We start from the raw sequence: 27,512 nt of genomic DNA, 5'->3' as shown, positions 1-27,512 counted from the left end.
TTATTAGTTTTAATGCAGTTTAAAATTGCAGTTTCAAAGGACTATAAACGATCTCAAACGAGGCATAAGGGTCTTATCTAACGAAACGATTGACATTTTTGACAAGAAAAATAAAAAATATGCACTTTTAAACCACAACTTCTCGTCTTCCTGTAATGTAATTGCGTAATGATGTCGAAAGGTTACGTGTTATATATGAAACGCACATTTGCGGACCATTTTAAACAATAAACTGACACAAAGACATTAATTAGTATCATAGACATACAACAACGTCGGAATGGTCTTCTTTCTCCACACTTGTAAACACTGGGGCGTAGTTTCACATACGTCATCCGTGACCTCTTGAAGTGATGACGTATTACGTGAGGTCGTGCTAGCTCGTCACAGGACCGGAGGAAGACGAGAAGTTGTGGTCCAAAAGTGCATATTTTTATTTTTCTTGCCAAAAATGTCAATCGTTTCGTTAGATAAGACCCTTATGCCTCCAATTTTAAGCTGCATTAAAACCAATAAGTGCTGGGGTCCATTTAAATCCATTAAAATGAGAAAAATCCTGGAATGTTTTCCTCAAAAAACATAATTTCTTCTTGACTGAACAAAGAAAGACATCAACATTTTGGATGACATGGTGGTATGTAAATTATCTGGATTTTTTTTTTTTAGAAAAATGGACTAATCCTTTAAGCAGTTAATACGAACAAACATTACAAAACAACAATACTGGTGTGCATCTTAATACAATACAATGGCACTGATATATGTTTAGATGGTGTTTATAAATCAAGGCAGCTCAAACATGCATTTTTAAGCCCTGTCCGGGAAACTGCCCCATAATGCTTGAGGTAAACCAGGACTATTTGTAATCGGTTTGTTGACTATTGAAGTTGACCCATCATATATCTTTCTTTCAGTTGCACACTACTGTCATTCGTGATGGAGCTGTTGAAGGGCTCTGTAGCTATGCAAGAGCAGGTGCTGTCCTGCAAGGGCTTTCTCGTCATAGGTTACTCACTGGAGAAGGTAAGTACTTTCAGTTAGTTGTTAGCACTGTTTGCATCCTTCCAATGCTAAAACTAAACACAAGTAGAAAGCTCTGGCCATTTTTTATGTTAAATCTCCTGAGGGGCATATTCGTTGAAACACTTGTTAAAGAGACACTCCACTTTTTTTGAAAATATGCTCATTTTCCAGCTTCAGGAACTATACTTTCATTCTGGCGTAATAATCAAGGACTTTGCTGCTGTAACATGGCCGCAGCAGGCGTAGTGATATTACGCACTGCCCGAAAAATAGTCCCCTGCCATTGAAAGTTACTAAGGGAACCATTTTGGCTGCTGCGTAATATCATTGCGTAATATCACCTTGATTATGACGCCAGAATGAGAATATAGTTCCTAGCCATATCTGCTTAGAAAATCGCAACTTAAAATTTTCCGTCGGTCTTAGTACACGATGTAACTACAGAAGAGTCAAGTTGGTTATTTTTTAGCGCAATGCTAATGGTCTAATCAGATTCAATTGATTGTGCTAAGCTATGCTAAAAGCGGTACCTCCAGACCTGGGGATTGGCTGAATGGATTCCAAAACGGTAAAAATCAAATGTTTATTTCTAGGGGAGCTGGAAAATTAGTATATTTTCAAAAAAGTGGAGTGTCCCTATAAGACCTCTGTTTACACTGGCGGCTGCTGAGATGACAAAATAACTTGAAGTCATTCATTTTTAAAGAAAGCGATTTTCATTCATTGTATATTATACAATAAACAAATGGGCAATAACGCAAAGCACTCAATTCGTCTTACATCAGGTAGTGTAGGCAGGACGGAGGGTGTGGAAATTAATCATTTTACTGATTTGTCTGTTCGATATGATTTGTTCACATACAGGGATGCAATTAAAACATAATAGAAAACCATGTCAGTATATTGTCCGCATTCTGAATGGGTTTTGTTTACTGATTGATAATCGTCCATCTATTTCATTATACAATTAATTTTGCGAGGCTGCGTTTATATAAAAATGCCCTGCGGGATGTTTATTTTTAGCAGCTAGAAAATGTATTCCTTGTCAATATAGAATGACAACTCATTTGTGATAAAGCTGTGGGCCAATTGCACGGGATAAAGGAATGCCTACCAGAATCTAAAGCACTTTTCAGCCACCATGCCAAACCATTCTCGTTCGATAACCGTTCCATTCCACACCTTTTTGACCAAGCCGACACAGATATTTCATTTTTCATTATGGGGCTGATAATGCATCCTTAAAGGTGCAACGTGGTACTTTTAGAAGAATATATTGACAAAAATGCAATATAATTTACATAACTATGTTATTTGTGGTGTATAAAGCATTACATAATGAACTGTATTGCTTTTATCTACATTCTGTAGGCCGCAGGTATCCTTACACGAAAGTAGTCCTAAAAGGACAAAACGTTCTACAGATTGTGTTTTATCCCTATGTTGTCTCACACGAAGACATGTTTTTCTTGTGGCAGCAACTGTAGCTGCTGCATGCATTTCAAAATTGAGGTGTGAGCTGTGGTCTGAGCTGTTGGTTGCTTGGCTCTTAACTCGCTCCTCTCGCAGCTCGTGACTCCTCTTTTATTCCGATAAAACTAAAGACTCTTCGGAGTTATGAAGGATGTGATCCTACTCTATAGGTACTCAAGATTAACATCAGATATGCAGAAACAGCGTGTGTTTTGGGAGCGTTAAATGTTCAACAAATGATCATCGGTGCCACATTGACCTTAGAATAAGATTAAATAATTCATGACTAGAAAAATAATCTTAATACGTTTTTAAGGCAATGATCATTATAAATAATGTATAACTCTTTAAAACTCAGTCCTGTTATAAACGAGACATTAACAGTCACCTATTTGTCATCCTTTTTTGTATATTTATACTTCTGTCTGTATTCTCTTTAGTCTTCCAAAGTACATGTGACTCGACCCGTGCTGGACATAGTGCTTGCCTTTGCTCGTTACCTTAGCAACTTACCCACTGGAGTCTTGTTGCTGAAACAGCTCTGTGACCACATCCTGTTCAACCCAACCATATGGATCCATGCCCCTGCTAAGGTACAATTTACAAAAATTTATCAAACTGAACAAAACAAGACAAATACAATGCAATTCATCACTAGTATTTTACGTACTTATCTGTACTTTAATCTGTATTGCTGTTCTCAACAGGTGCAGTTGGTCCTCTACACTTACCTTGCCACAGAATTCATCAGTACTGTCACCATCTACAACGCCATCCGCAGAGTTGGAACGGTACTGCAGGTTATGCACACGCTCAAGTATTTCTACTGGGTTGTAAACCCACTGGACCGCAGCGGGATCACGCCCAAGGGTCTCGGTAAGACAGCAGCCTACTGCAGTACTAAAGCAACTTCTCAACACGTCCAAAAAGCAGAGATGACTCTGATGTGATGTTGTAAGGGTCAAGAAAGATCTATATGGAGTGTACACTCATTAAAGCCATGTGTTTCTAACTGTATGACCTTGTAACTTTCATTTGGTTTCTGAAAGTCTCACTGGGATATTTAATAGTTTTTCAGTTTTTAAGAACCCTGCATTCTCTTTCTATGCCAGTGTGAATATTTTGTCTTTATTAATGTAAAGTGTAAGAAGAAATAAAAAGAGCTAGCAGGCTTGCACTTACAGCTGCTGTGATAGAGTGTCTCATCAAACAATAACTGGGCCGTTTGTCTTTTAATGTGTAATGTGTTCAGCTTTGTCCCCAAAATACCACATCTGAGTCATTTCCATATTAACTCTTTCCCCGCCATTGACAAGTTATCTCGTTAATTAAGAGAAAACATTTGAATAAAAAAAGTGTTCCTGATGAATTTTTAGGTTAAAGGAATAGTCCATTTTCTTAAAAGAAAAATCCAGATAATTTACTCACCACCATGTCATCCAGGGTGTTGGTGTCTTTCTTTGTTCAGTCGAGAAGAAGTTGTGTTTTTTGAGGAAAACATTGCAGGATTTTCTCATTTTAATGGACTTTAATAGACACCAACAATTAATACTTAACTCAACACTTAACAGTTTTTTTCAACGGAGTTTCAAAGGACTATATACAATCCCAAACGAGGCATAAGGGTCTTATCTAGCAAAACGATACACAACTATAATATACAAATATACACTTTTAAACCACAATTTCTTGTCTACATCCGGTCCTGAAAGCGTCAGCGTGACCTCACGCAATAAGCCATGACGTCAAGAGGTCACAGAGGACGAACACGAAACTCCTCCCCAGTGTTTACAAGTGTGTTGAAAGAGGACTGTTACGAAGTTGTTGTATGATACTAATTAATGTCTTTGTGTCAGTTTATTGTTTAAAATCGTCCGCAAATGTGCGTTTTATATATGTAACACGTGACCTCCCTACGTCACTACGCATTTACGTGAGGTCGCACTGGACCGGATCTAGACAAGAAATTGTGGTTTAAAAGTGTATATTTGTTATTTTTATTGTCAAAAATGACAATCGTTTTGCAAGATAAGACCCTCATGCCTCGTTTGGGATTGTTTATAGTCCTTTGAAACTCCGTTGAAAAAAACTGTTAAGTGTTGAGTTAAGTATTAATTGTTGGTGTCTATTAAAGTCCATTAAAATGAGAAAAATCCTGCAATGTTTTCCTCAAAAAACATAATTTCTTCTCGACTGAACAAAGAAAGACGTCAACATTTTGGATGACATGGTGGTGAGTAAATTATCTGGATTTTTCTTTTAAGAAAATGGACTATTCCTTTAATCTGCAGCAGAGTCCTGCATGGGTCCATTTTTGGAGACCTGCTCCCGCCCGTACCCGCAAAGTTCAGCATCAGATCCGACCCCTCATCCGTGATAATATCAAAATTAAATCTGCACCCGCCCGGACCCATTCATATTTGGCCCGTTACCCGACCCGCATAAATCACACACTTTAAAATCATTCCAATTAAAGTGCTTTATTTTTTATCTCGTACCTCTGTCAACTTCACAACTGCGTCATGAATGGGCTAAGAAACAGGCTAAAGTGCGCTTTCTTTGCGCCATTTAAATAGGCTACCATCGGCACAAATGGAACCTGATAACTATACAAATAGATCGATTAATGAAAAAAGAACAAGAATAAATTCAGCCTACCTACACAACCCCATCTGTGCTCCTAAGTCTCGCCTCGAAATGCTTTCTAAGAGAAGACGTTCCCAGCTTCCGACTATCAACGGCATAACTTTATGCAACTTCTGCAACGCTCGCTCCTGCTACGAGAAGCATCAACAAAGGTTGCGCACTGTCGCAGTGGTGGTGACGTGATAGATCAGATGTCATATGTTGCGCGTGTAATGGTAATTTAGACATTTAAATATTAACACAGAGTTAATTATCCGCCCGTGAATTTTAGGAATGTCACAATCCACCCGTTTTAGACACTTTTTAAGCGGGTATCCGCAGGTACCCGACCCCTTGAGGGACTCTGATCTGCAGTACCACGATTATCCACTATCACTAATTTATGAAAAAACTGAAGTCAAAACGTTATTTACTAATTTTAAACTCTGTGTATGTTTTGATAATCGTTCTGAATCTGATCTCTAACTAAATTCCTTAACAAACATTTTATTATTTCAGCTTTTTGCTAAAAATATTATTTTTAAAGAAAAAGAGTTTATAAGCAGAGAAAAAATTTAGATAGGATGAAACTTTTTTTTTCCCCCGTTTTGTTTGTTTGAAAGCAGAGGGTCTGTTATTTCATTTGTAATATTTTTATGTTTATATATTTTTAGAAGAAAATTTTCCTGGATGGCATCTTGTGAAACTTTTGTGAAAATCACAAAAAATGCTAGCGGGCAACTTTTCAAAAAATGGCTGGCTGAGTTAAACTGCTCTGTCGCTTGTTTAATTTAGGTCTAATTTAAAAAACAGTCTTGCAAAAAGGTGGTCTCCCTATAGACGGTTTCATCGGACGCACGTGCGGCGACGCGATACGCGTTTGGTCCGAACTTTACTTCTGGTTTCAGTTTTTTTAATGGTCTGACTAGTTGCTAAACTGATCTCTTGAACAATAACCTCGTCGAAAATAACAAATGTTTTGGTGTCCTAGGTAATCTACGTGTTGTTTATTTTGCGTGTTATTTAAATAAACTATGTTTAAAGTACTTTGTTGTTATTTATTCTTAGCGGAGTTTACCGGAAGTTACGTGTTGATTATATAAGCCGCTTGTTTATGTTACTTGTTACTGCTGAAACAGTCTATAGCCACAAGAGATACTTAGTTAATATTAAAGACATCAATGTTATATTTTCACAGAATGTTCTTTACATTATGTAGGTTGATTTTTCTGAATCTGATACACTTAAACATTGTAATAATAATGAAACATTTTTGTGACTTATATCGAATTTGTTTGTGTTTAGATGGACCGAGACCCAATCAGAAGGAGATTCACTCTCTCCGAGCGTTTCTGCTGCTGTTTGTCAAACAGCTCATCATGAAGGTACAGTAAAGCGAAAACACAATTAACATACTGAATTATTTGGGTCAGTGCAGTACATGTACATTAACGCTTGTGTCTTTGTCGTGTGTAAATGCAGGATCATGGCATAAAGGAAGATGAACTGCAGAGTATTTTCAACTACTTGCTCACGATGCACGAGGTACAGATGCACTTCAATACAAACAGTTCTCCACACATAACACTCTACCTGTGTCACTTATTATCACTTATGTCATTTTACCATCTAGATTACCAGTTTTGTCTTTTTAGTTACTCTGTACTATAGTATATCTGGGGTGGAACTACCACCAGATGGCGCCAATGCATTACATTTTTTAAATCCTAATGCTAAAACGTCTACATTTCTTTTACATAAACTGTGATGTAAAAAAGCAAAAACCCTAATAAGAGATTGTGGATTTTTTTGTCCCACATTAGTGTCTCATGCATGTTATTTTATCATTTACTCGCGTTTAAGTCATTTCAAAATCTATCAGGATTTTTTGTGTGGAACACATGAGAAGAGATGTTTAAGAATGCTCATTCTGCTATTTATGAAAGTGAATAGTGACTAAGGTCATCTTTTGGTTTTGATTAAATGTAAAAATTAATCAATAAATGTACAGGATATTGAATGGACTTTAACTGTGATGTAATGTAAGTACTGTAAGATCACTAATGTGAAGTAATATAAGATCAAGGGTCCCTTGCTTTACGCCTCCTCTTTGAAGTGTAGCAATAACAAACTTAATCATTTTAATAGTGGTGTGGTAAATGTCAGAACTGGCTCTTAAAAGTTACACTTTTTTCCTAGGATGATAATCTAATGGACGTTCTTCAGCTTTTGGTGGCACTAATGTCCGAGCATCCTGCCTCAATGGTTCAAGCCTTCGATCAGAGGAACGGAATACGGTGAGGCTGCAGTTGCCCTGGCAACAAGACATTGCACTCTCTAGTTTGAACAGTTTTGGCTTATCGTTTCAGTCACTCTCTTCATTTTACTCACATGTTTATTAAAAACTAAAATAAAACTAAAGAAAAACAAAACAAAATAACTTGTTTTATACATTTGATATCATTAAAATGACATGAGGCTGCAGTTTTTTGCAGTCCCGCTCAACGCAATCTATAAAAACACTTTCATAGGTTCATCTGATACCTATGCTGCTCTGCTGGGCTCTCATATGGGCTCCTAAAATGGAGACATTAACATTTCCAAGGCCTTTATAGACATGCTAGTTTCACTGACAGCCATGGGGTTAAATGTGCACGCTAGCGGGGGGGCGTCTGGACGGCTCGTCACGATAAAACAAGAGGGCCTCACTTTCATTTCGAATCTGACAACCCCATTCAAATCACACTTCCATCAAATCCTGCTCCAGAAGGATATAGGCATATTTATTTGAATATGGAGACAGTGTAATGGTCTCGGTTACATATGAACGTACACATCAGCCCTTGTGAGATATGTGAGTGCACCAGACTGAGCCTTCGGTAGATTCCTTGGAAAGCAATCTTGTGAAAACAGTTGAAAAGTCAATTCATTAGCCTGTTTGCAAACATTTGTACCTTGATAAAACATACGTTTAATGTTAATTGATTGTTTTTTTTAATGCATGTGTTTTTGTGTATGTTGTAGTGCATACAGAGACATTAAAATGTCATTGTATTAGATAACAAGTTTAATTTTTTAAAGAAAAAGTGACACAAATGTGCATTTTTAAGTGCAGTTGTCAAGAAACATGTTTCCCAACTAAAACGTTGTTTTTTAATAGAAATAAATTGGATAACTGCTTTTCAATATATACAATAAATATTAATATTGTACCTGTAACATCAAACATGATAACTACTGTAACCGTTGAGATTCATATTAATGTATCATATTATGATCTGCATATTGGTTTATAACATATTGGTTATACTTTTTCTCTTCTCTCGATCACACAGGGTCATCTTTAAGCTGCTGGCCTCCAAAAGTGAAGGGATTCGTGTGCAGGCACTCAAAGTCTTGGGCTACTTTCTCAAATATATGTCACCAAAGTAGGTTCATATTTCACACTGCTGGCGCCCTGATCTTAACTGTTTAAATTTGTGAATCAAACTAATACTGTTTATACATAATAGGCGAAATTAACATAGTTATCCTTTGTTTATTTATGTAATAAGTCAAAGTAGACGGTCCACCTATTTAAATTTAACAGAAAAAGATCACAACATAACATCAAGTACCATTAATAATCATTTTCAAAACAAGTTTATAGTATTAAAGGTTTTTCCCCGAGCGAATCGAGTTGTCTTTGTTGCATATTTTGAAAACAAATTACCCTCACTCGTCTATTAATTCGTGCAGCATGGAAATATTTACGCAGCAATGTAGTGAAAGTCTGTAATCGTCTGTGAGTATTTTTCCAAAGTCAGTTTCTGCGGTCTTTGATAGATAAAGCTTGCTTCGCTTTATAATCCCATTTGCTTCATATGAATTTTTCCCAAAAGGACTCTGACCGCCAAGTGTTTTTAAAATGGATGCAGCTTCATTCCGTGACTACGAAGAGATTTTTCAGAAGCTCTGAGCTGCAGTTATGCCCTGTTGGGGTCCTGGCTGTATTTGAAGTATATTATGATGTGGGTTTGGGCTGATTTTTGTATTCCATGTGTTGTAGGAGAAAGTCTGAGGTCATGCTGGGTCACGGCCTGTTCTCACTGCTCACCGAGCGACTGATGCTCCACTCAAACCAGTTCACAGTCACAACATACAATGTGCTTTTTGAGGTCAGATTTTAAATCATGCCTTTATCAGAATTGTATTTATATATTTATCACTGTGTAATTTCATGGAAATTTGGGCAATTAAACTGCCTTTATAGTAGAGAACCGTGGCCGATATCAGAATTGTATTTATATATTTATCATAGTGTAATTTCATGGAAATTTGGGCAATTAAACTCCCTTTATAGTAGAGAACCGTGGCCTATATCAGAATTGTATTTATATATTTATCACTGTGTAATTTCATGGAAATTTGGGAAATTAAACTACCTTCAAAGTTTAGAGAACCGTGGCGTAGCAGTTGTAGATGTGTTTGGCTGTGGCACAGCCACTGCATTTTCTCAGTGAAAAATTCACCCGGAAACTTGGTAAAAAATTTTTCTTTGTATTTTGTAGTTTAAAATACGGAGCCCCTAAGGGGACATGGAGCAAAATTTTTTAAAAAGTTTTGTTTCGCGTGCGCACGTGAAACTATTGCGTTTAGTTTCATGTGTGCACGAAAAAAGTTTCACATGCGCACGTGAAACTAAACTTTAAAAAAAAAACTGCACATGAAGGTTTCGAGTAAGCACATGAAAGTTTCACGTGAGCACTCAAAAATTTCATGTGAGCACATGAAACTAAACTTTCAATTTTTTTACTCCATTGTCACCTTAGGGGCTCGTTATTAAAATGCTTTGATTAAAAGTAGAAGGACATTGTTTTATTTTGGCTGGTCAGATGTTTATGTTGCCCTTCTAACAGTAATGGTCCAGTAGCCCTGCCACAAATTTATTTTTCTAAAATGTACATATAGATTTATTTTTAAAAATTAAGTTTTTGTTATATATTTTTCTTTTATCATTCACTCTAAGAAAGGATGTGTTAATTGTTCACACTTTTTTGTGTTATGCCATTTAACACATTGTGTCATTTTGTGTTGATTTTATGTTCAAATAAATTAAAGGGACAACACAAGATGTTTTAAAACAACATAAAATATTTTCTTCCACTAATAACACAGAAATTTGTCTAGTTAGGGACAACATATTTAAGAGGACATATCATGAAAATCTGACTTTTTCCATGTTTAAGTGCTATAATTGGGTCCCCGATGCTTTTATCAACCTAGAAAATGTGAAAAATAACAACCCAGTAATTTAGTTTTGGTAAACCATTCTCTGCAAGCATGTGAAAAAATGGGTCATTGAAATTTATGATGTCAGAAGGGGATAATACCGCCCTTAATATGAACTATCCAACCACAGCGCTGCCATTTAGTGCAGAAATCAGCTCATTTGCATTTTAAAGAACACCCAAAAACAGCACTTTTTTGCTCATGCTCACATGTAAATGTTAACATGCTATAATAATAAAAGTGCCATTACGCCATAAAATATAGTTCCTCTTTTAAATCCGCTTAGAAAAGCGCTACGTTTTATTTTGTACCACCAAACTTGCTCGTATAACTACTCGTCTTAAATAGGAAAAACGTTGATGTGTTTGGTCACTTCTAACTTTATCTCTAAGTGGTACAATTGAATGAATGGGGCTAAGCTAAATGCTATCGAAGCGTCGCAGCGCACTCCAGCGCTTACGTACACGCACACAGATGATAGAGGGATGCATCAACAATTCTTAGTTAAGGTAATAACATATTTTAATATTGAAAATGAGTAGACTATTCCTTTAAAAAAGTCTTGTGAAATGTCCCTTTTAAATGTATTGTCCCTAACTATTAGACACACAATGTGTTGTTTTAACACAACTGAGAGTGTTGTTTTATTTAACTATAAGGATACCCCATGAAATCTATACATTCATACAAAATGGTGGAAAATTTTATTAATAAATAATAAAACAAACAAACATTGATTATAGTAATAAAAAACATTACTGGTTTGATGACTCAAGTCGTTCTCGGAGTATTGAGACATTCTCATCTATGTCAGACTATTAAAAACAGCTTGATAGGCATTTTAATTGCTGAATTGGAGTAAAATTTTATTCAAATATTTGGTTTGTATTATTGTCATTCATTTTGTTTTCCGTCTCTAGATTCTTACGGAGCAGATTTGTACCCAGGTCATTCACAAACAGCACCCGGACCCTGACTCCACCGTGAAGATTCAAAACCCACGTAAGTTACTTCTCATGGTCCATATACTCGATAATAGGGTAATATAATACCCTTGCAAATGCACTCTGCATAAATAACTGCGAATAATGAAATGAACTCATATGGTCTCTTAATTTTAAATGACGTGAATCTGATCATTTTACTAAAAATGACACAACTCGTTTTGCATTGTTACGGTCCAATTTTTTACCAACACTTTTTTGCTCTTTTAGTTATTTAATGCCACTCGATGACTCTTATTTTTTAACTTTTGTTTATTTTCACTTGTGATTTTATATAATCTGCTTGGCGAGTCCCTTATATTTGTGTCTGCAAATGCATGTGTGCTTGCAACCAGTGCTATACAGTTACCTCAAACAAATGAAGCTCATTCGATGGCCACCATTACTCAGATGATAAACGCATTTAAAAGTAATTAACTTCCCACCGCAACTATAGAGTTACAATTGTTACTCACTCCTGTTTTTTTTCACAACCCACTGGTTTCTGAATGTTAGATGGCTGAATTATCTTTTACAATACAAGACCTTCCTTTCCAACCTGAGTTTATGGTCAATTTTGCACGTGTCGTGTTTAAACCCAGCACAGGGAATCAATCACACGCACTGGTTTTAATTAAAAAAGTGAAACTAATATTGTATATAGATCCATATCATGGCTTCACCTAACAAATTCTAAAATGCAGCTGATTAGAGCTGTATTTACATGGAGATGTGACCGTGTACACAAACCACTCGCCCGTCAGAGGAACGAGAGCGAGGCGCAGATCCCGGATCAGTTCCTCTCAGTAAAACAGATGGAGATGGTAGACAACAGATTCTGATCCAAGGTCATCTCATACATGATCTGAGAGCGAACGCAGTCGAGTTCTGTTTCAGCTTTCTTCGGTGTCTCCTTGATTTGATCTGTGTTGAAGCCTCTAAATGGCTCTGATTGCAGTCTTTAGCCATGTCAGACCCAATCAAACAAACCGAGGAAGTTAAAGTTTCTCTTAAATTAAACTCTGGGACAAACCAGGCCCAAATGGTGATTGCAGAGTGAAAAAACAGGAAAACGCAAAGATACATGCAAAGGTAATTTTCTACTGGTAAGGTTCAGTGACTCTAATTTGAGTGAGTAAGGCATAGAAACAACACAATTCTGCTGGAACGAGTGAGAGCATTGGTTACAGATGCCGTCGCGCTCTAAACTTTCTGTGACGGCTGAAACTTGAGCTCCTCTTCTCAACCTAATGCATGCTGACATTGTCTAGATAATTCATCTAAACAACCAATCTTTTCAGTTTAAGCTAACGCTCCGTTCCAGGAAGCCACGACTTTGGCTGTGGAGTTTTTAGACAATACCAACCTTATGATGTAGAGCATACCTTTACTCCCTCTACAATATCTACGTTCTTTTATTTTCTCACTAAGTGTTGGGAAAATGGAAACACGTTCATATAATTAAAGGGAAGCTTTTGTTATATAGAAATTTCTGTTTTGTATCTTCTATAACTAAAGAAGACTGCCAAACTAAATCCTAATAAATAGTGTTTTAAACAAAAAAAACTAAATAGTCATATCTGCAGTCTTAAACTAAGGCAGTCTATGCATTTACTCACATTTATGTGTGTTAAATGTAGATAATATTTTGTTCCTTCAGAGATCCTGAAGGTGATGGCTGCTCTTCTGAAGAACGCTTCTCCAGGAGCCGAGAATATGGAGGTGCGACGGATCTTTCTCTCGGACATGATCAAACTTTTCAACAACAGCCGAGAGAACCGCAGGTGACTACAGAACACACACACACACACACACACACACACACACACACACACACACACACACACACACGTTTTGTGGGGACATTCCATAGACATAATGGTTTTTATACTTTACAAACTGTATAAGAGTTTTGTTGCAAAACGAGATAACCACCGTTTTTTTAATGTTCAGAATTCTCGTTTTTTGGCTGTGCATTCCAATTAATGTCAATTCAACTGCAGTTGGTTTGTTTTGATTTAAACCTTCATAACTTAAAAAATACAGCTAAGTAGCACCATAAAACAAAATAATAACATGATAACATAATAATAAACATGTTTTGACAAAAATGTAAAAAAAGGGATTTATCACGTTTTGCAACGACACTCTTCATATTCTATTCCTTTCCCCTAACCCCAACCATCACAGAAAACTTTCTACTACTTCACATTTTCAATAAACATCTTTCAGTTTGATTTATAAACTTGTTTCTTCACGGGGACCTCAAAATGTCCCCACAAGGTCACAAAAATACTAGTATTCTTATCTTTGTGGTCTCCATAATGTGATAATTACCAAGCCACACACACACACACACACACACACACACACACACACACACACACACACACACACACACACACACACACACATACAGGGCTGTCACAGTTATGAAATTTGGCTGACGGTTAATTGCCTAATAAATTGTGGCGATTATGGCGATTAATTGCCTGTTTTAGGGCTTTGACGATTATGATGATTATTTGCCTATTTTATTGCTTTGACATTTAATTCTTATACAGTTTTTTGTTTGTTTATGAAATAATTTTCACATATTGTTGTGATTATTTAAATTAAATCTTTTGCAAGGTTTGCCTGGCAGTAAATATTAATATACATAACGCATATTTAAAAGTAATCTGATACTTTCTCGTTTATACAGGCGCTGCAGCTCCCCCTTGTGTTTTTAGGGAAATGTGCAATCATTGCGGTGATCTGAAATCATCACAATGAGGTCAAACAATGCGATGAGATGATTATTTAATCATTGTGAATAGGGATGCTCCGATCATTGCCGATCTCCACTTAAAATATGTGGCCGATCACTATTCTGAATCGGACAGCCGATCTTATTCACAGCTATTTCATGTACTACGGGTTTTGATCAGTAAGTCCTTATCGATCTAAAATCACTGTTAGTTTGAGTCGTTTCTGAGACTCAAACTAACTTTGAGAGTTTCTGCACGAGTGCGCCCCCTGGCTTTTGGATGTACCGTAATTCATTGAGAAGAATAGCGAGCATTATTGGCCGATCGATCGGAGCATCCCTAATTGTGACAGCCCTACACACACACACACACACACACACACACACACACACACACACACACTGGTTTCCATGTACACATTCTATTCCCAAACCCTAATCCCAACCCTCATAGCAACTTTTTCCTTATGGGGTTCTCAAAATATCCCCACAAGGTCAAAAATGTACTGGTACTCCTATCTTTGTGGGGACATTTGGTCCCCACAATGTGATGATTATCATGTACACGCACACACACACACACACACACACACACACACACACACACACACACACACACACACACAGACATATATGTTTATAATTATAATTGCTATAGAATGACCCTTACCTATACTGTAACCATAACAGAAAACCTTCTGCAAATTAAATGATTTTGTAAAAGCACTATTTATTTTATCTAAGGATTGTTTTTACAAATGAGAAAATTCCAATTGTCCCCAAAGGAAAGTGTTGTCAGAATAAGCTAACTGCTCCTGAAGCAAATTTGTCCCTGAAGGATTGTAAAATGGGTACGCACACACCTAGCTAAATGAGAACATATTATAGACAATGGTTTACAATTAAATTCCAAAAACTAAAATTGTAATTATAACACTAGCAGCTAGTTTGAACTACCCTGTAGAGAAAAAATGTGTGCATTTTTAATTTTTTATCTCCTTAATTCCCAAATGGTTTGTTCAAGTTACCTCCCTTTTCTTCTTAAATCCACTTAAAAACCTCTACATATACAAACGAATACAGTGACCAGTGTTGTTATCTTCATTATCTGACCATCATCGTGCTCATCGTCACCATTTGACCAGAAATAAATGCCGGTTTATCGTGTGTAATTCCTGCAGGAGTCTGCTGCAGTGCTCAGTCTGGCAGGAATGGATGCTGTCTTTGTGCTTCATAAACCCCAAGAACAGCGAGGAGCAGAAGATCACAGAGATGGTGTACGCCATCTTCCGCATCCTCCTTTATCACGCCATTAAGTACGAGTGGGGAGGCTGGCGCGTATGGGTGGATACACTCTCCATCACACACTCCAAGGTCAGGACCTGAACGCACACACAGACATACAGTACACATAAAAGAGTGATGGTAGTATAGAACAGAAGAAAAATGATTTATGTTTTTAATATTTCAATCATTAAACTTATAATCAAAGAGACTACACTGAAAAAAAGGTACGGAAGCAGTCACTGAAAATTTACTCTTTAAAAAGTTCCTAATATATAAAATTTTCGTACCTAATATTATATTTGAGATACTAATACTGCACCTGTTAGGTACAAAGTTGTACTTTTTTTAAAGGGTCCCACCCCAGTGACAGCTTTTGTACCTTTGTGGAAAACTGATTAGTGCATAGCACATTTGTTTATATTTATAGGAGCGGCATTATTTCAATGAAGGCAAGTATGGATGATTAAAATAATGAAATAAAAATTTAAATAAACAAAAGTAATATAAAGCTATTTTTAAGGAATATAAGATCAGTTACTATGTTAATAATAATATTAATAATAGTGATAAATAATAGGTATTGAGCTTGATGAAAGTATGAGACTTTTTCTTTATTAAAATAGTAGCCAAAATTGTCTGCACACTAAAAACATGCAAATACACCAAAACAGGTTTATCAAATATATTACTTTTATTTTACACTAAGTGCAAGGTGAATTTTGGCTACTTTGTTGACATTAGCATTAGAGTATTTATGTAGAGACATTTTAAATCACACATTATTATTTGCATTCCACGTTTATGCATTTGGCTGATACTTTTACTTCAAGCGGCTTGGTGTATTCAAGGTGCATTTTATCAGTACAGTATATAAACTCCCTGAGAATCGAATTCATTATCTTTGTGCTGCTAAAGCAAAGCTCTACCTATTGAGCTACATGCATACAGTACAAATAATGTTATAGTATTAGTTTTTGACTTGCTTTACCTTGAAACTGTGTCAACAGCAAATCAATGAAATAATAATTCAAACAAAATAAAAAATGACTCTTTATTTCAAAGCCCACCTTACATTTAGACTTGCTGTTCTGTAGCTTTTCCGTGTCTCGTGTCTAATTCAATCCTGGATCCCTGTGCACAAAGACCTTCTCTAGTACTGGCTGTACACTTTCAGCTTGTTCCCTCTCTTATTCCCTGTTTCCCTCCTGCACCAGCAGTAATCCACTGGCTCTCCCTACAGAAACCTGACTGTTATTATGCCGTATAATCATCCAGAGGTTTCAGATTAAAATCTGCTTTTCCCTTCACTGCCAGTCCCTCAGTTCATACTTTTATTTACAGATTGAATTGCCTATTTAATGTTCTCAAGAGCTCTCAGTGCTTCCAGTTTCAGAAGTGTCTTTTTTAAGATGTTCTGTTGATATTGTAATACGGACGCAGTTCCAAGGATAGTGAAGTCATTTGGTGAATGTTTGGGTGCCAGCTCATGAAAATGCCCATTTTATTTGTGCCTGCGTTTTGGTTTGTGAACACTTGGGGGCGCAGCTGTGCTATGCAGTGAGAAGTGCTTTTTTTCAGGGATTGCTTATTTTTGTGCTCCTATAGACAGGGGAGAAATTAACATTAAAGCTGAGGTATGTCATTTTTGTGCCGCTGATGTCACCAAATGAAATTGCAGTCATAATGATGGTTTTCAAACATGTTTCATGTTTCCATCTGCTATTGGTTGTTGAACAGGTAGTCCTGCCCCCAAAATCATGCTGGTGGTTGAGTCAAGGTTGCTGTGTTGGTCAGGGCAAGATGCAAAGCTACTAGCTGTCTTTGCATTTTAAGATTTTAATATTGAAAAATTAAATGCAATTGTGGCAATGTACAATAAAACAAACAAACAATGGGTCTCATTCACTAAGCATGCGTACGCACAAATTTTTTCGTAAAATGTGCGTACAGATGTTTATACTAACAAATCATGGTTCAACAAAAACTTTCATACTAAAATTTATTTTAATGTATGCAAAAACATAAGAACAACTTAGACCACACATACACAATAATCATGAACAATTTCAGGAAATTCAGGAAAAATATAAAAATATAAAAAATTCAGGAAAAATATAAAAATATATAACACAGATATATATTATAGGGTTATTTTTCCTTGTTCATGATTATTGCTTACGTGTGGTATAGTTGTTCTTATGTTATTGTAAACATTTAGAGGAAATTTTAGTATATGTTTTTGTTGATTCATGATTTGTTAAAAACATCCAAACGCATATTTCACAAACAAATTTGTGCTTACGAATGCTTAGGGAATGAGACCCAATGATCTTCTTTCTTTTTTAAAGGCTTTTTAACTTTCTCATTAAATTAAATAATGTATATTCAATGTATTCAAATATCTTTTTCTCAGTTATTTGTCGTTTATATATATATCTTAAATAATGCACTCGTAAACTAAATTAAACATCATTTATTTGATCATTTAACAGCAGCTTTATCCCTAATGACATACAAATGACACAAAATATAAACGGGTGAAACCAAGATGAAAGATCATACACGATCTGCTATTCTACCAAATTTGCAAGCATGTTTTGATGATAATTATAAATAAATAAACAAATTGTTTATTTTTCCAATGCAACGGTTAAAACTCTGCTACTGTAATTGTTAAATTAAATAATCCCCAGTAAAATAAATGGTGAGTCTAGGGTCTGCTTTTAAGCAGGATTGAATAGTGCTACTGAGTTAAAGCAATCGAATTACTGTGCTTTCATTTTTTTTCAGACAGTGTTGTTGTTGTTGTTGTTGTATTTGAGTCTGCTTGCATTCCTAAAGTAGCCCACTGCTGTGGCAAGTGCACATAAATTGATCATTCTCCTTTCTGCCGGTCAACGACGCCCGTAATTGCTTTTTTGTGCTATAATTGCGCAAGATTAATGCAGGTAAGGCCCTGTTCTGTTTACAGCGGCACTGCTCTGATCTAAAAACAGCGCTTTTTTGGGGAGGGAACAGGGGAGGGGGTTGTGTGTATGAAGTGGAAAGGTGCAGCAGCGCCGAGCTAGAGAGATACATGCATCTGCTGAGGGGAAAAAAGCTAAAGAAACTCAATTGCAATTTTATTGTCCAGCGTGATAGATTTCCTGCCAACTCTGGAGTAGGAGAGCTGTTTGTCACTGTAGCTCTCCCTTTCAGCTGCAGGGTCTTTGTGTGTGTGTGTGTGTGTGTGTGTGTGTGTGTGTGTGTGTGTGTGCATCTGTGAAGAACGCCTGCATGTGCCCGGAGATGTATACGTGAATGTGTGTGTTTTTGGGTCGTTGTATGCTAGCTCTCCTCATTCTTTAGAATGCATTTAATATGCATCTCAAATGGCCTTGGCAATCATTAGAACAAACCCTTATAAATTCAAGCAGTCTTTTGGGAAAACTCCGGTAAATAAATGCATGCTCTCATGTATCCCTACATTTACATCCCTAGGTGTATTCCTACAAGTACTGTATGCATTGGCATTCTTTGCTGCTCTGTGAGAATCAGGCAAACTTCCAGGCAAAAACTATTTTTAAAAACGTCTTAACGCAAAACACATGGCACGACCAATTTAAAAAAATATCTTAGTCTGCAAATCATGTAGTAAATGTACTAAAAATATAAAAAAATAAAGAAATCTAATGCGGTTGCTAAACAAATTTTTACATCTCTAGTGTTTATCCTGTTTATACGAGTTAGTAGCTCCTAAAATATGTTGTTTTGTATTTAACAATGAAATAATTATACAGAAATAATGTAACCCTGTGAAATCCAGTCTCATAATCTTGTTATGAGATTAGGAACATCAAGGTTTGATTATACTCATAGATTTCACATTGATTTCAATTTTTGACATGAACTTACTCAGTCAATATTATTAAAGATATCAGGGTTAAATTTTCACAGAATTGTTTTTCATTATGTAGCATTTTATGTAAAAAAAAAAGTAAATCTGATTTCACAGAACGCATCACATATCACATATCAGCCGGTAGAAAACAGTGTAGTGGGAGCACGCATAAAACATGATTTAAACAGTTAATATTTACTACACCTGCCATGTATGAACCAGTGTGAGGATGAAATTAAGAAGTTGAGCTTTACGCGGTCCGACACAGTCAGCAGTATCTTTCTCCTTCAACACATTGTAAGTTATTTTAACAAAACATAATAAACATATTAAACTACTATATGTCTTGAGTATTGTTTTCGTTTTATGAAAATATTATTACATTGCTTCTTATGCACCAGGTGGAGACTTGAGCTTACTTTTTAAAGTATTTGCTTTTTCATTTAAAACATAACAAAAGTACGCGCAAACACATTTACGAACTATTATTTACATTAACTAAGCAGATTATGTCGTATATATTTAGGGCCCGAGCACCGAGGAGCAGGCCAGAATGGCCTGCACCGTGGGTGCAAAGCCCTATTGTTTTTGCTTCGTTTATTATTAGGGCCCGAGCACCGAGGAGCAGGCCAGAATGGCCTGCACCGTAGGTGCGAAGCCCTATTGTTTTTGCTCGGATTATTAGGGCCCGAGCACCGAGGAGCAGGCCAGAATGGCCTGCACCGAAAGGTGCGAAGCCCTATTGTTTTTGCTCGAATTTATTAGGGCCCGAGCACCGAGGAGCAGGCCAGAATGGCCTGCACCGAAAGGTGCGAAGCCCTATTGTTTTTGCTCGGATTATTATTTTTATTATTTTTTTTATTTTTTTTAACACTTTTGGACATTTTGGGGGCCTTAACATACTCAAAAACTCTTGAAATTTGGCACAGACGTCAGAGTCGTCCGTCATCGCCGAAAGCCAAAGGCTGGAACACGGGCGTGGCACGGGGGCTCTGTAGCGCCCCCTGTAATGGAAAAACAAACAGTAGTGCACAGATTGGGCAAAAATGTATGCACATGTACGAAAGTTGGTACACATATAGATCTCATCAACCCGAACAACTTTCGCACACTAACCTATTAGCTCCGCCCAACAGGAAGTCGGCCATTTTGGATTGTTTAAAAAATGCATGCGGTGAACTTTTGAATACTCCTCCTAGGGGATACATGGGATTGACACCAAACATGGAGATCATGATGCCGAGACATTGTACTTGCTAAATTGCGAAGGGATTTTTGATATCTCGAACGGTTCTGTCATGGCGAGGCGACAAACTTATGACGAAATCAGAGAAACAGGAAGTGTTTAATATCTAAGGCAAAAAATGTCTTATTGTGATGACACATGGGGTGTTTGTTCGTCTGAAGATTCCGATCGCATCGATGTGCCTATTGTGACTTGCGGGTATAGCGCCACCACCAGGCGCCAGGAAGTGTTGCAGTCACAAAGGTTGATTTTTTTACAGTTCCATGTGATGTTCTTTTAAATACTCCTCCTAGAATGTTTATGCGATTGACACCATAAGTGGGTCAACATGATGCCAAGACATTGTAGATGATAAATTGCGAAGGGATTTTTGACATCTCGAACGCTGTTGCCATGGCAACGCATCAAAGTTTACTATTATTTCAGGAATATTTAAGCCTCTTGGCATGCTTAGATTAACTTCAAATTTGGCACACACATCAGAGTTGTCAACTGTTAAGGTTTGACAAACAGGTCAGACATAGGTGTGCCTCTTAAGTCGCTCACTAGTGCCCCCGTTCGTCCTAAATGTGGGGTTTCTTTTACCTACAGTCCCCAAAGGGTCAATAACAACATAAATAGTCCACTGATATTTACCCACTTGATGCACTTGCCCACCGTGCATCGTTTTCTCGGACGCACCTTGTAGCGGTAAAAAAACGTGCGAGGGCCCGCCATTGCTGCTTGCAGCTATATTTATTTATTTTTTTATTAGGGCCCGAGCACACCGGGGTGTGAGGACCCTATTGTTTTTGCTCCGTTTATTATTATTATTATTATTATTATTTATTCTTCTTCTTCTCCAAAGTGAATCGCATTTTTGAGGGGCGAAACATGCTCGAAAACTCATGAAATTTTGCGAACATGTCAGAAGTGGCGAAAATTTAAATGTGGCATAGGCGCCAGAAGTGGGCGTGTAGAAATGGCTCGATAGCGCCACCTGCAAAATTTCAAGAGAACAGCCCCCCCACTACAAAAAACGTACAGATAATAAATTTGGTAGGATCATCTATCACCCCAAGACCTACAAAAAAGTCTCTTGGAGCGAAGCTGTAAACCCCACAGGAAGTCGGCCATTTTGAATTTTCACTGTGATTTCTGAGCAAATTTTGCCATTTCCAGGCTTCGTACTTTAACGAACTCCTCCTACAGATTTAATCCGATCATCATCATATTTGGTCAGTCTTATGTAAAGGCCTTTGCAATGTTAAATTGCGGAGATCTTGACTTTTCGTTGGAGGGTGTGTCCGTGGCAGCCTGCCAAATTTCGTTGTTTTCGCCATGTAACAAGAAGTGGCTCTAACTCAGGCATACAATGTCCAATCTGCCCCACGCTTCACATGTTTGAGAAGGGTCTTGACCTGAACACATTTCAATGCCAATATTCACCTTCAGTCATAGCGCCACCTAGAGGTAGCAGTAAATCCATGTTTTACGCTGTGAATTACTGCTCTTAGAGATTTAATCAAATCATCATCATATTTGGTCAGACTGATGTTAAGCCCTTTGCGGTGATAAATTACGAAGATCTTGACTTTTCGTTGAAGGGCGTGTCCGTGGCGGCCTGACAAAGTGTGATGTTTTGACATGAAACAGGAAGCTGTTGTCATTCAGGCATACATTGTTCGATCTGCCCCAGACTTCACACGTTTGTTAAGGGTCCCGGGCTGAACACGTCAATATAACAATAATCAGGTACACTCATAGCGCCACCTACTGCACACAGGCGTTGTGGCACATCAATTTTCCTTTGAATATCCACCTATATTTACCCACTTTAATTCATATCCCCCTGGTTCACTGCTTTTCTAATGCCATAGGGTAGCGGTGCACATGCGTGCGAGGGCCCTTCCATCGCTGCTTGCAGCTTTAATTTTTATTTTTATTTTTTTTAACACTTTTGGGGATTTTGGGTGCCTTAACATACTCGAAAACTCTTGAAATTTGGCACAGACGTCAGAGTCGTCCGTCATTGCAGAAAACCAAAGGCTGGACAACAGGCGTGGCACAGGGGCTCTGTAGCGCCCCCTGTAATTCAGAAGAAACCATTGATGCACAGATCGGGCAAAAATGTACGCACATGTACGAGAATTGGTACGCTTATAGATCTCATCAACCCGAACAACTTTCGCCCTCTAACATTTAAGCTCCGCCCAACAGGAAGTCGGCTATTTTGCATCGTTTAAAAAATGCATGCGGTGAACTTTTAAATACTCCTCCTAGGGGATTCATGCGAATGACACCAAACGTGGTGATCATGATGTCGAGACATTGTACTTGCTAAATTGCGAAGGGATTTTTGATATCTCGAAAGGTCCTGCCATGGCGAGGCGACAAAGTTGTGGCGAAATCAGAGAAACAGGAAGTGTCTTATATCTAAGGCAAAAAAATTCTTATTGTTATGCCAAGCGGAGCGTTTGTTCGTCTGAAGATTCCGATCGCATCGATGTGTCTATTGTGAGTCTCAGGTATAGCGCCACCACCAGGCGCCAGGAAGTGTGTCAGTCATGAACTTTTAAATACTTCTCCTAGGGAATTCATACAATTGACACCAAACGTGGTGAACATGATGCTGAGACATTGGACTTGCTAAATTGCGAAGGGATTTTTGATATCTCGAACGGTGTTGTAATGGCAAGGCGACAAATTTATGGCGAATTCAGAGAAACAGGAAGTGTCAAATATCTAAAGCAAAAAATGTCTTATTGGGATGAAACGCAGTGTGTATGTTCGGCCAAGGATTCCGATCGCATCAATGTGCCTATTGTGAGTCTCGGGTATAGCGCCACCAACAGGCACCAAGAAGTGTGGCAGTCACTAAAGGTGGATTTTTTGACAGTTCCATGCAATGTTCTTTTAAATACTCCTCCTAGGATTTTCATGCAATTGACACCAAAAGTAGTCAACATGATGCTGAGCCATTGTAGATGATAAATTGCGAAGGGATTTTTGATATCTCGAATGCTGCTCCCATGGCAACACGTCAAACTTTACTTTCATTTTCAGGGATATTTAAGCACTTGGCATGCACTTTGGGTGCCTTAACATGCTCGAAAACACCGGGAATTTGGCACAGACCTCAAAGTCGTCGGCCATTAGGACTGGGCAAAAGCTGGAACACGGGTGTGGCAGTAGGGCTCTGTAGCGCCCCCTGTAATGCAAAAAAAATATTGGTGCACAAATCGGGCAAACATGTACGCACATGTACGAAAGTTGGTACGTATATAGATCTCATCGACCCGAACAACTTTCACAATCAAACCTATTAGCTCCGCCCCACAGGAAGTCGGCCATTTTGGATGGTTTCAAAAATGCATACGGTGAACTTTTGAATACTCCTCCTAGGGGATTCATGGGATTGACACCAAACGTGGTGATCATGATGTCGAGACATTGTACTTGCTAAATTGCGAAGGGATTTTTGATATCTCGAACGGTTCTGCCATGGCGAGGCGACAAATTCATGGCGAAATCAGAGAAACAGGAAGTGTCTAATATCTAAGGTAAAAAATGTCTTTTTATGATGACACACGGGGTGTTTGTTCGTCTGAAGATTCTGATCGCATCGATGTGCCTATTGTGAGTCTCGGGTATAGCGCCACCACCAGGCGCCAGGAAGTGTTGCAGTCACAAAGGTTGATTTTTTTGACAGTTCCATGTGAAGTTCTTTTAAATACTTCTCCTAGATTGTTTATGTGATTGACACCAAAAGTGGTCAACATGATGCTGAGACATTGTAGATGCTAAATTGCGAAGGAATTTTTGACATCTCGAACGCTATTGCCATGGCAACGCTTCAAACTTTACTTTAATTTCAGGCATGTTTAAGGCTCTTTGCATGCTTAGATTAACTTTAAATTTGGCACACACATGAGAGTTGTCGGCTGTTAAGTGTTGACAAAAAGGTCAGATAAAGGCGTGTCTATTTAGTGGCTCACTAGCGCCCCCGTTTGTCTAAAATGTGGGGTTTCTTTTACCTACAGTACCCAAATTGGTCAGTAGCAACATGAAATAGTCCACTGATATTTACCCACTTGATGCACGTGCCCACTTTGCGTCGTTTTCTCGGAGGCACTGTGTAGCGGTAAAAAAACGTGCGAGGGCCCGCCATTGCTGCTTGCAGCTATATTTATTTTTATTATTTTTTTTTTTTTTATTTTTTTTTTACGTTTCGGGGCAATTTGGGGGCCTTAACATACTCAAAAACTCTTGAAATTTTGCACAGACGTCAGAGTCGTTGGCCATCAGGTTTGGGCAAAGGCTGGACCACGGGCGTGGCAAGGGAGCTCTGTAGCGCCCCCTGTAATGCAAAAACAAACATTGGGGCACAGATCGGGCAAAAATGTACGCACATGTACGAGAGTTGGTACGCATATAGATCTCATCGACCCAAACAACTTTCGCACTCTAACATTTAAGCTCCGCCCAACAGGAAGTCGGCTATTTTGGATTGTTTCAAAAATGCATGTGGTGAACTTTTAAATACTCCTCCTAGAGGATTCATGGGATTGACACCAAACGTGGTGATCATGATGTCGAGACATTGTACTTGCTAAATTGCGAAGGGATTTTTGATATCTCGAACGGTGCCGCCGTGGCGAGTCGACAAAGTTGTGGCAAAATCAGAGAAACAGGAAGTGTCTAATATCTAAGGCAAAAAAGTTCTTATTGTGATGCCAAGCGGGGTGTTTGTTCGCCTGAAGATTCCGATCGCATCGATGTGCTTATTGTGAGTCTCGGGTATAGCGCCACCAGCAGGCGCCAGGAAGTGTGTCAGTCACAAAGGTGGATTTTTTTGACTGTTCCATTCGATGTTCTTTTAAATACTCCTTCTAGGATATTCATGCGATTGACACCAAAAGTGGTCAACATGATGCTAAGACATTGTAGATGATAAATTGCGAAGGGATTTTTGATATCTCAAACGCTGTTCCCATGGCAACGCGTCAAACTTTTTACTTTCATTTTAAAGGCTTATTTAAGCCTGACAGTTGCATGCAATGTTCTTTTAAATACTCCTTCTAGGGAAATAGTGCGATTCACACCAGAAGTTGTCAACATGATGCTGAGACATTGTAGACGCTAAATTGCGATGGGATTTTTGATATCTCGAACGCTGTTCCCATGGCAATGCCCCAAACTTGACTTTTATTTCAGGTATATTTAGGGCTCTTGGCGTGCTTAGATTAACCTACAAGTCGGCACACACATCAGAGTTGTCGGCTGTTAAGTGTGCACAAACAGGTCAGACATAGGCGTGTCTCTTAAGTGGCTCACTAGCGCCCCCGTTTGTCTAAAATATGGGGTTTCTTTTACCTACAGTCCCCAAATGGCTCAGTAGCAACATTAAATAGCCCACTGATATTTACCCACTTGATGCCCTTGCCCACCGTGCATCGTTTTCTCGGACGCACCGTGTAGCGGTAAAAAAACGTGCGAGGGCCCGCCATTGCTGCTTGCAGCTATATTTATTATTATTATTATTATTAGGGCCCGAGCACACCGGGGTGCGAGGACCCTATTGTTTTTGCTCGGTTTATTATTATTATTATTATTATTATTATTAGGGCCCGAGCACACCAGGGTGTGAGGACCCTATTGTTTTTGCTCCGTTTATTATTATTATTATTTTTCTTCTTCTTCTTCTTCTTCTTCTTCTTCTTCTTCTTCTTCTCCGAAATGGATCGCATTTTTGAGGGCCTAAACATACCCGAAAACTCATGAAAATTTGCACACGCGTCAGAAGTGGCGAAAATTTACATGTAGTATAGGCGTCAGAAGTGGGCGTGTAAAAATGGCTCGATAGCGCCACCTGCAAAATTTCAAGAGAACAGCCCCCCCACTACGAAAAACGTACAGATACGAAATTTGGTAGGATCATCTATCACTCCAAGACCTACAAAAAAGTCTCTTGGAGCGAACCTCTAAACCCCACAGGAAGTCGGCCATTTTGAATTTTCTCTGTCATTTTTGGACATTTCCAAGCGTCGTACTTTAACGAACTCCTCCTAGAGATTTACTCTGATCATCATCATATTTGGTCAGTATCATCTAAAGGCCTTTGCGATGCTATATTGCGGAGCTTTTGACTTTTCGTTGGAGGGCGTGTCCTTGGCGGCCTGGGAAAGTTTGATGTTTCGCCATGAAACAGGAAGCTGATGTAATTCAGGCATACGTTGTCCGATCTGCCCCTGACTTCACACGTTTGATAAGGGTCCAGGCCTGAACACATCAACATGGCATAATTCAGTAACACTCATAGCGCCACCTAGAGGCAGCAGGAAATACCATGTTTTATGCTGTGTCTTACTGCTCTTAGAGATTTAAACATATCAACATCATATTTCACCAGTGTAATCTCAAGACCTTGTGTGATGATAAAGAGCAACGGCCTTGACTTTTCATTAAAGGGCGTGTCCGTGGCAGCCTCGCAAAGTATCGCTAAATGAATCGCATTTTTGACAGGCTAAACAAGCTCAAAAAGTCATAAAACGTTGCACACACGTCAGAAGTGGCAAAAATTTACACGTGGCATAGGCGCCAGAAGTGGGCGTGTAGAAATGGCTCAATAGCGCCACCTGCAAAATTTCAAGAGAACAGCCCCCCCACTACGAAAAACCTACAGATACGAAATTTGGTAGGGTCATCTATCACCCCAAGACCTACCAAAAAGTCTCTTGGAGCGAAGCTCTAAACCCCACAGGAAGTCGTCCATTTTGAATTTTTGCTGTAATTTATGTGCAAATTTTGTCATTTCCAGGCTTCGTACTTTAACGAACTCCTCCTAGAGATTTTAATAGATCGTCATCATATTTGGTCAATCTCATCTAAAGGCCTTTGCGATGTTAAATTGCGGAGCTTTTGACTTTTCGTTGGAGGGTGTGTCCGTGGCGACCTGCCAAATATCAGCGTTTTCGCCATGAAACAGGACGTTTT

The 27,512-nt window shown here is 38.3% G+C and overlaps 1 protein-coding gene across 1 annotated transcript in view; it reads left to right on the top strand.

The window, feature by feature from the left end:
* Nucleotides 1-27,512, top strand: part of lrba (LPS-responsive vesicle trafficking, beach and anchor containing) — a 399,709-nt gene that overhangs the window by 61,486 nt on the left and 310,711 nt on the right. The window contains exons 11-21 of the mRNA XM_073864338.1: nucleotides 915-1,023; nucleotides 2,937-3,089; nucleotides 3,204-3,372; nucleotides 6,427-6,506; nucleotides 6,604-6,666; nucleotides 7,321-7,418; nucleotides 8,457-8,549; nucleotides 9,170-9,278; nucleotides 11,313-11,394; nucleotides 13,036-13,159; nucleotides 15,306-15,498. Coding sequence (XP_073720439.1) covers nucleotides 915-1,023; nucleotides 2,937-3,089; nucleotides 3,204-3,372; nucleotides 6,427-6,506; nucleotides 6,604-6,666; nucleotides 7,321-7,418; nucleotides 8,457-8,549; nucleotides 9,170-9,278; nucleotides 11,313-11,394; nucleotides 13,036-13,159; nucleotides 15,306-15,498 — 1,273 coding nt within the window. The remainder of the gene's footprint in view (nucleotides 1-914; nucleotides 1,024-2,936; nucleotides 3,090-3,203; nucleotides 3,373-6,426; nucleotides 6,507-6,603; nucleotides 6,667-7,320; nucleotides 7,419-8,456; nucleotides 8,550-9,169; nucleotides 9,279-11,312; nucleotides 11,395-13,035; nucleotides 13,160-15,305; nucleotides 15,499-27,512) is intronic.

The sequence above is a fragment of the Misgurnus anguillicaudatus genome, chromosome 3 (assembly GCF_027580225.2).
Source record: "Misgurnus anguillicaudatus chromosome 3, ASM2758022v2, whole genome shotgun sequence".
Taxonomy (NCBI): Eukaryota; Metazoa; Chordata; class Actinopteri; order Cypriniformes; family Cobitidae; genus Misgurnus; species Misgurnus anguillicaudatus.
This window is presented reverse-complemented; position numbering and strand designations above follow the sequence as displayed.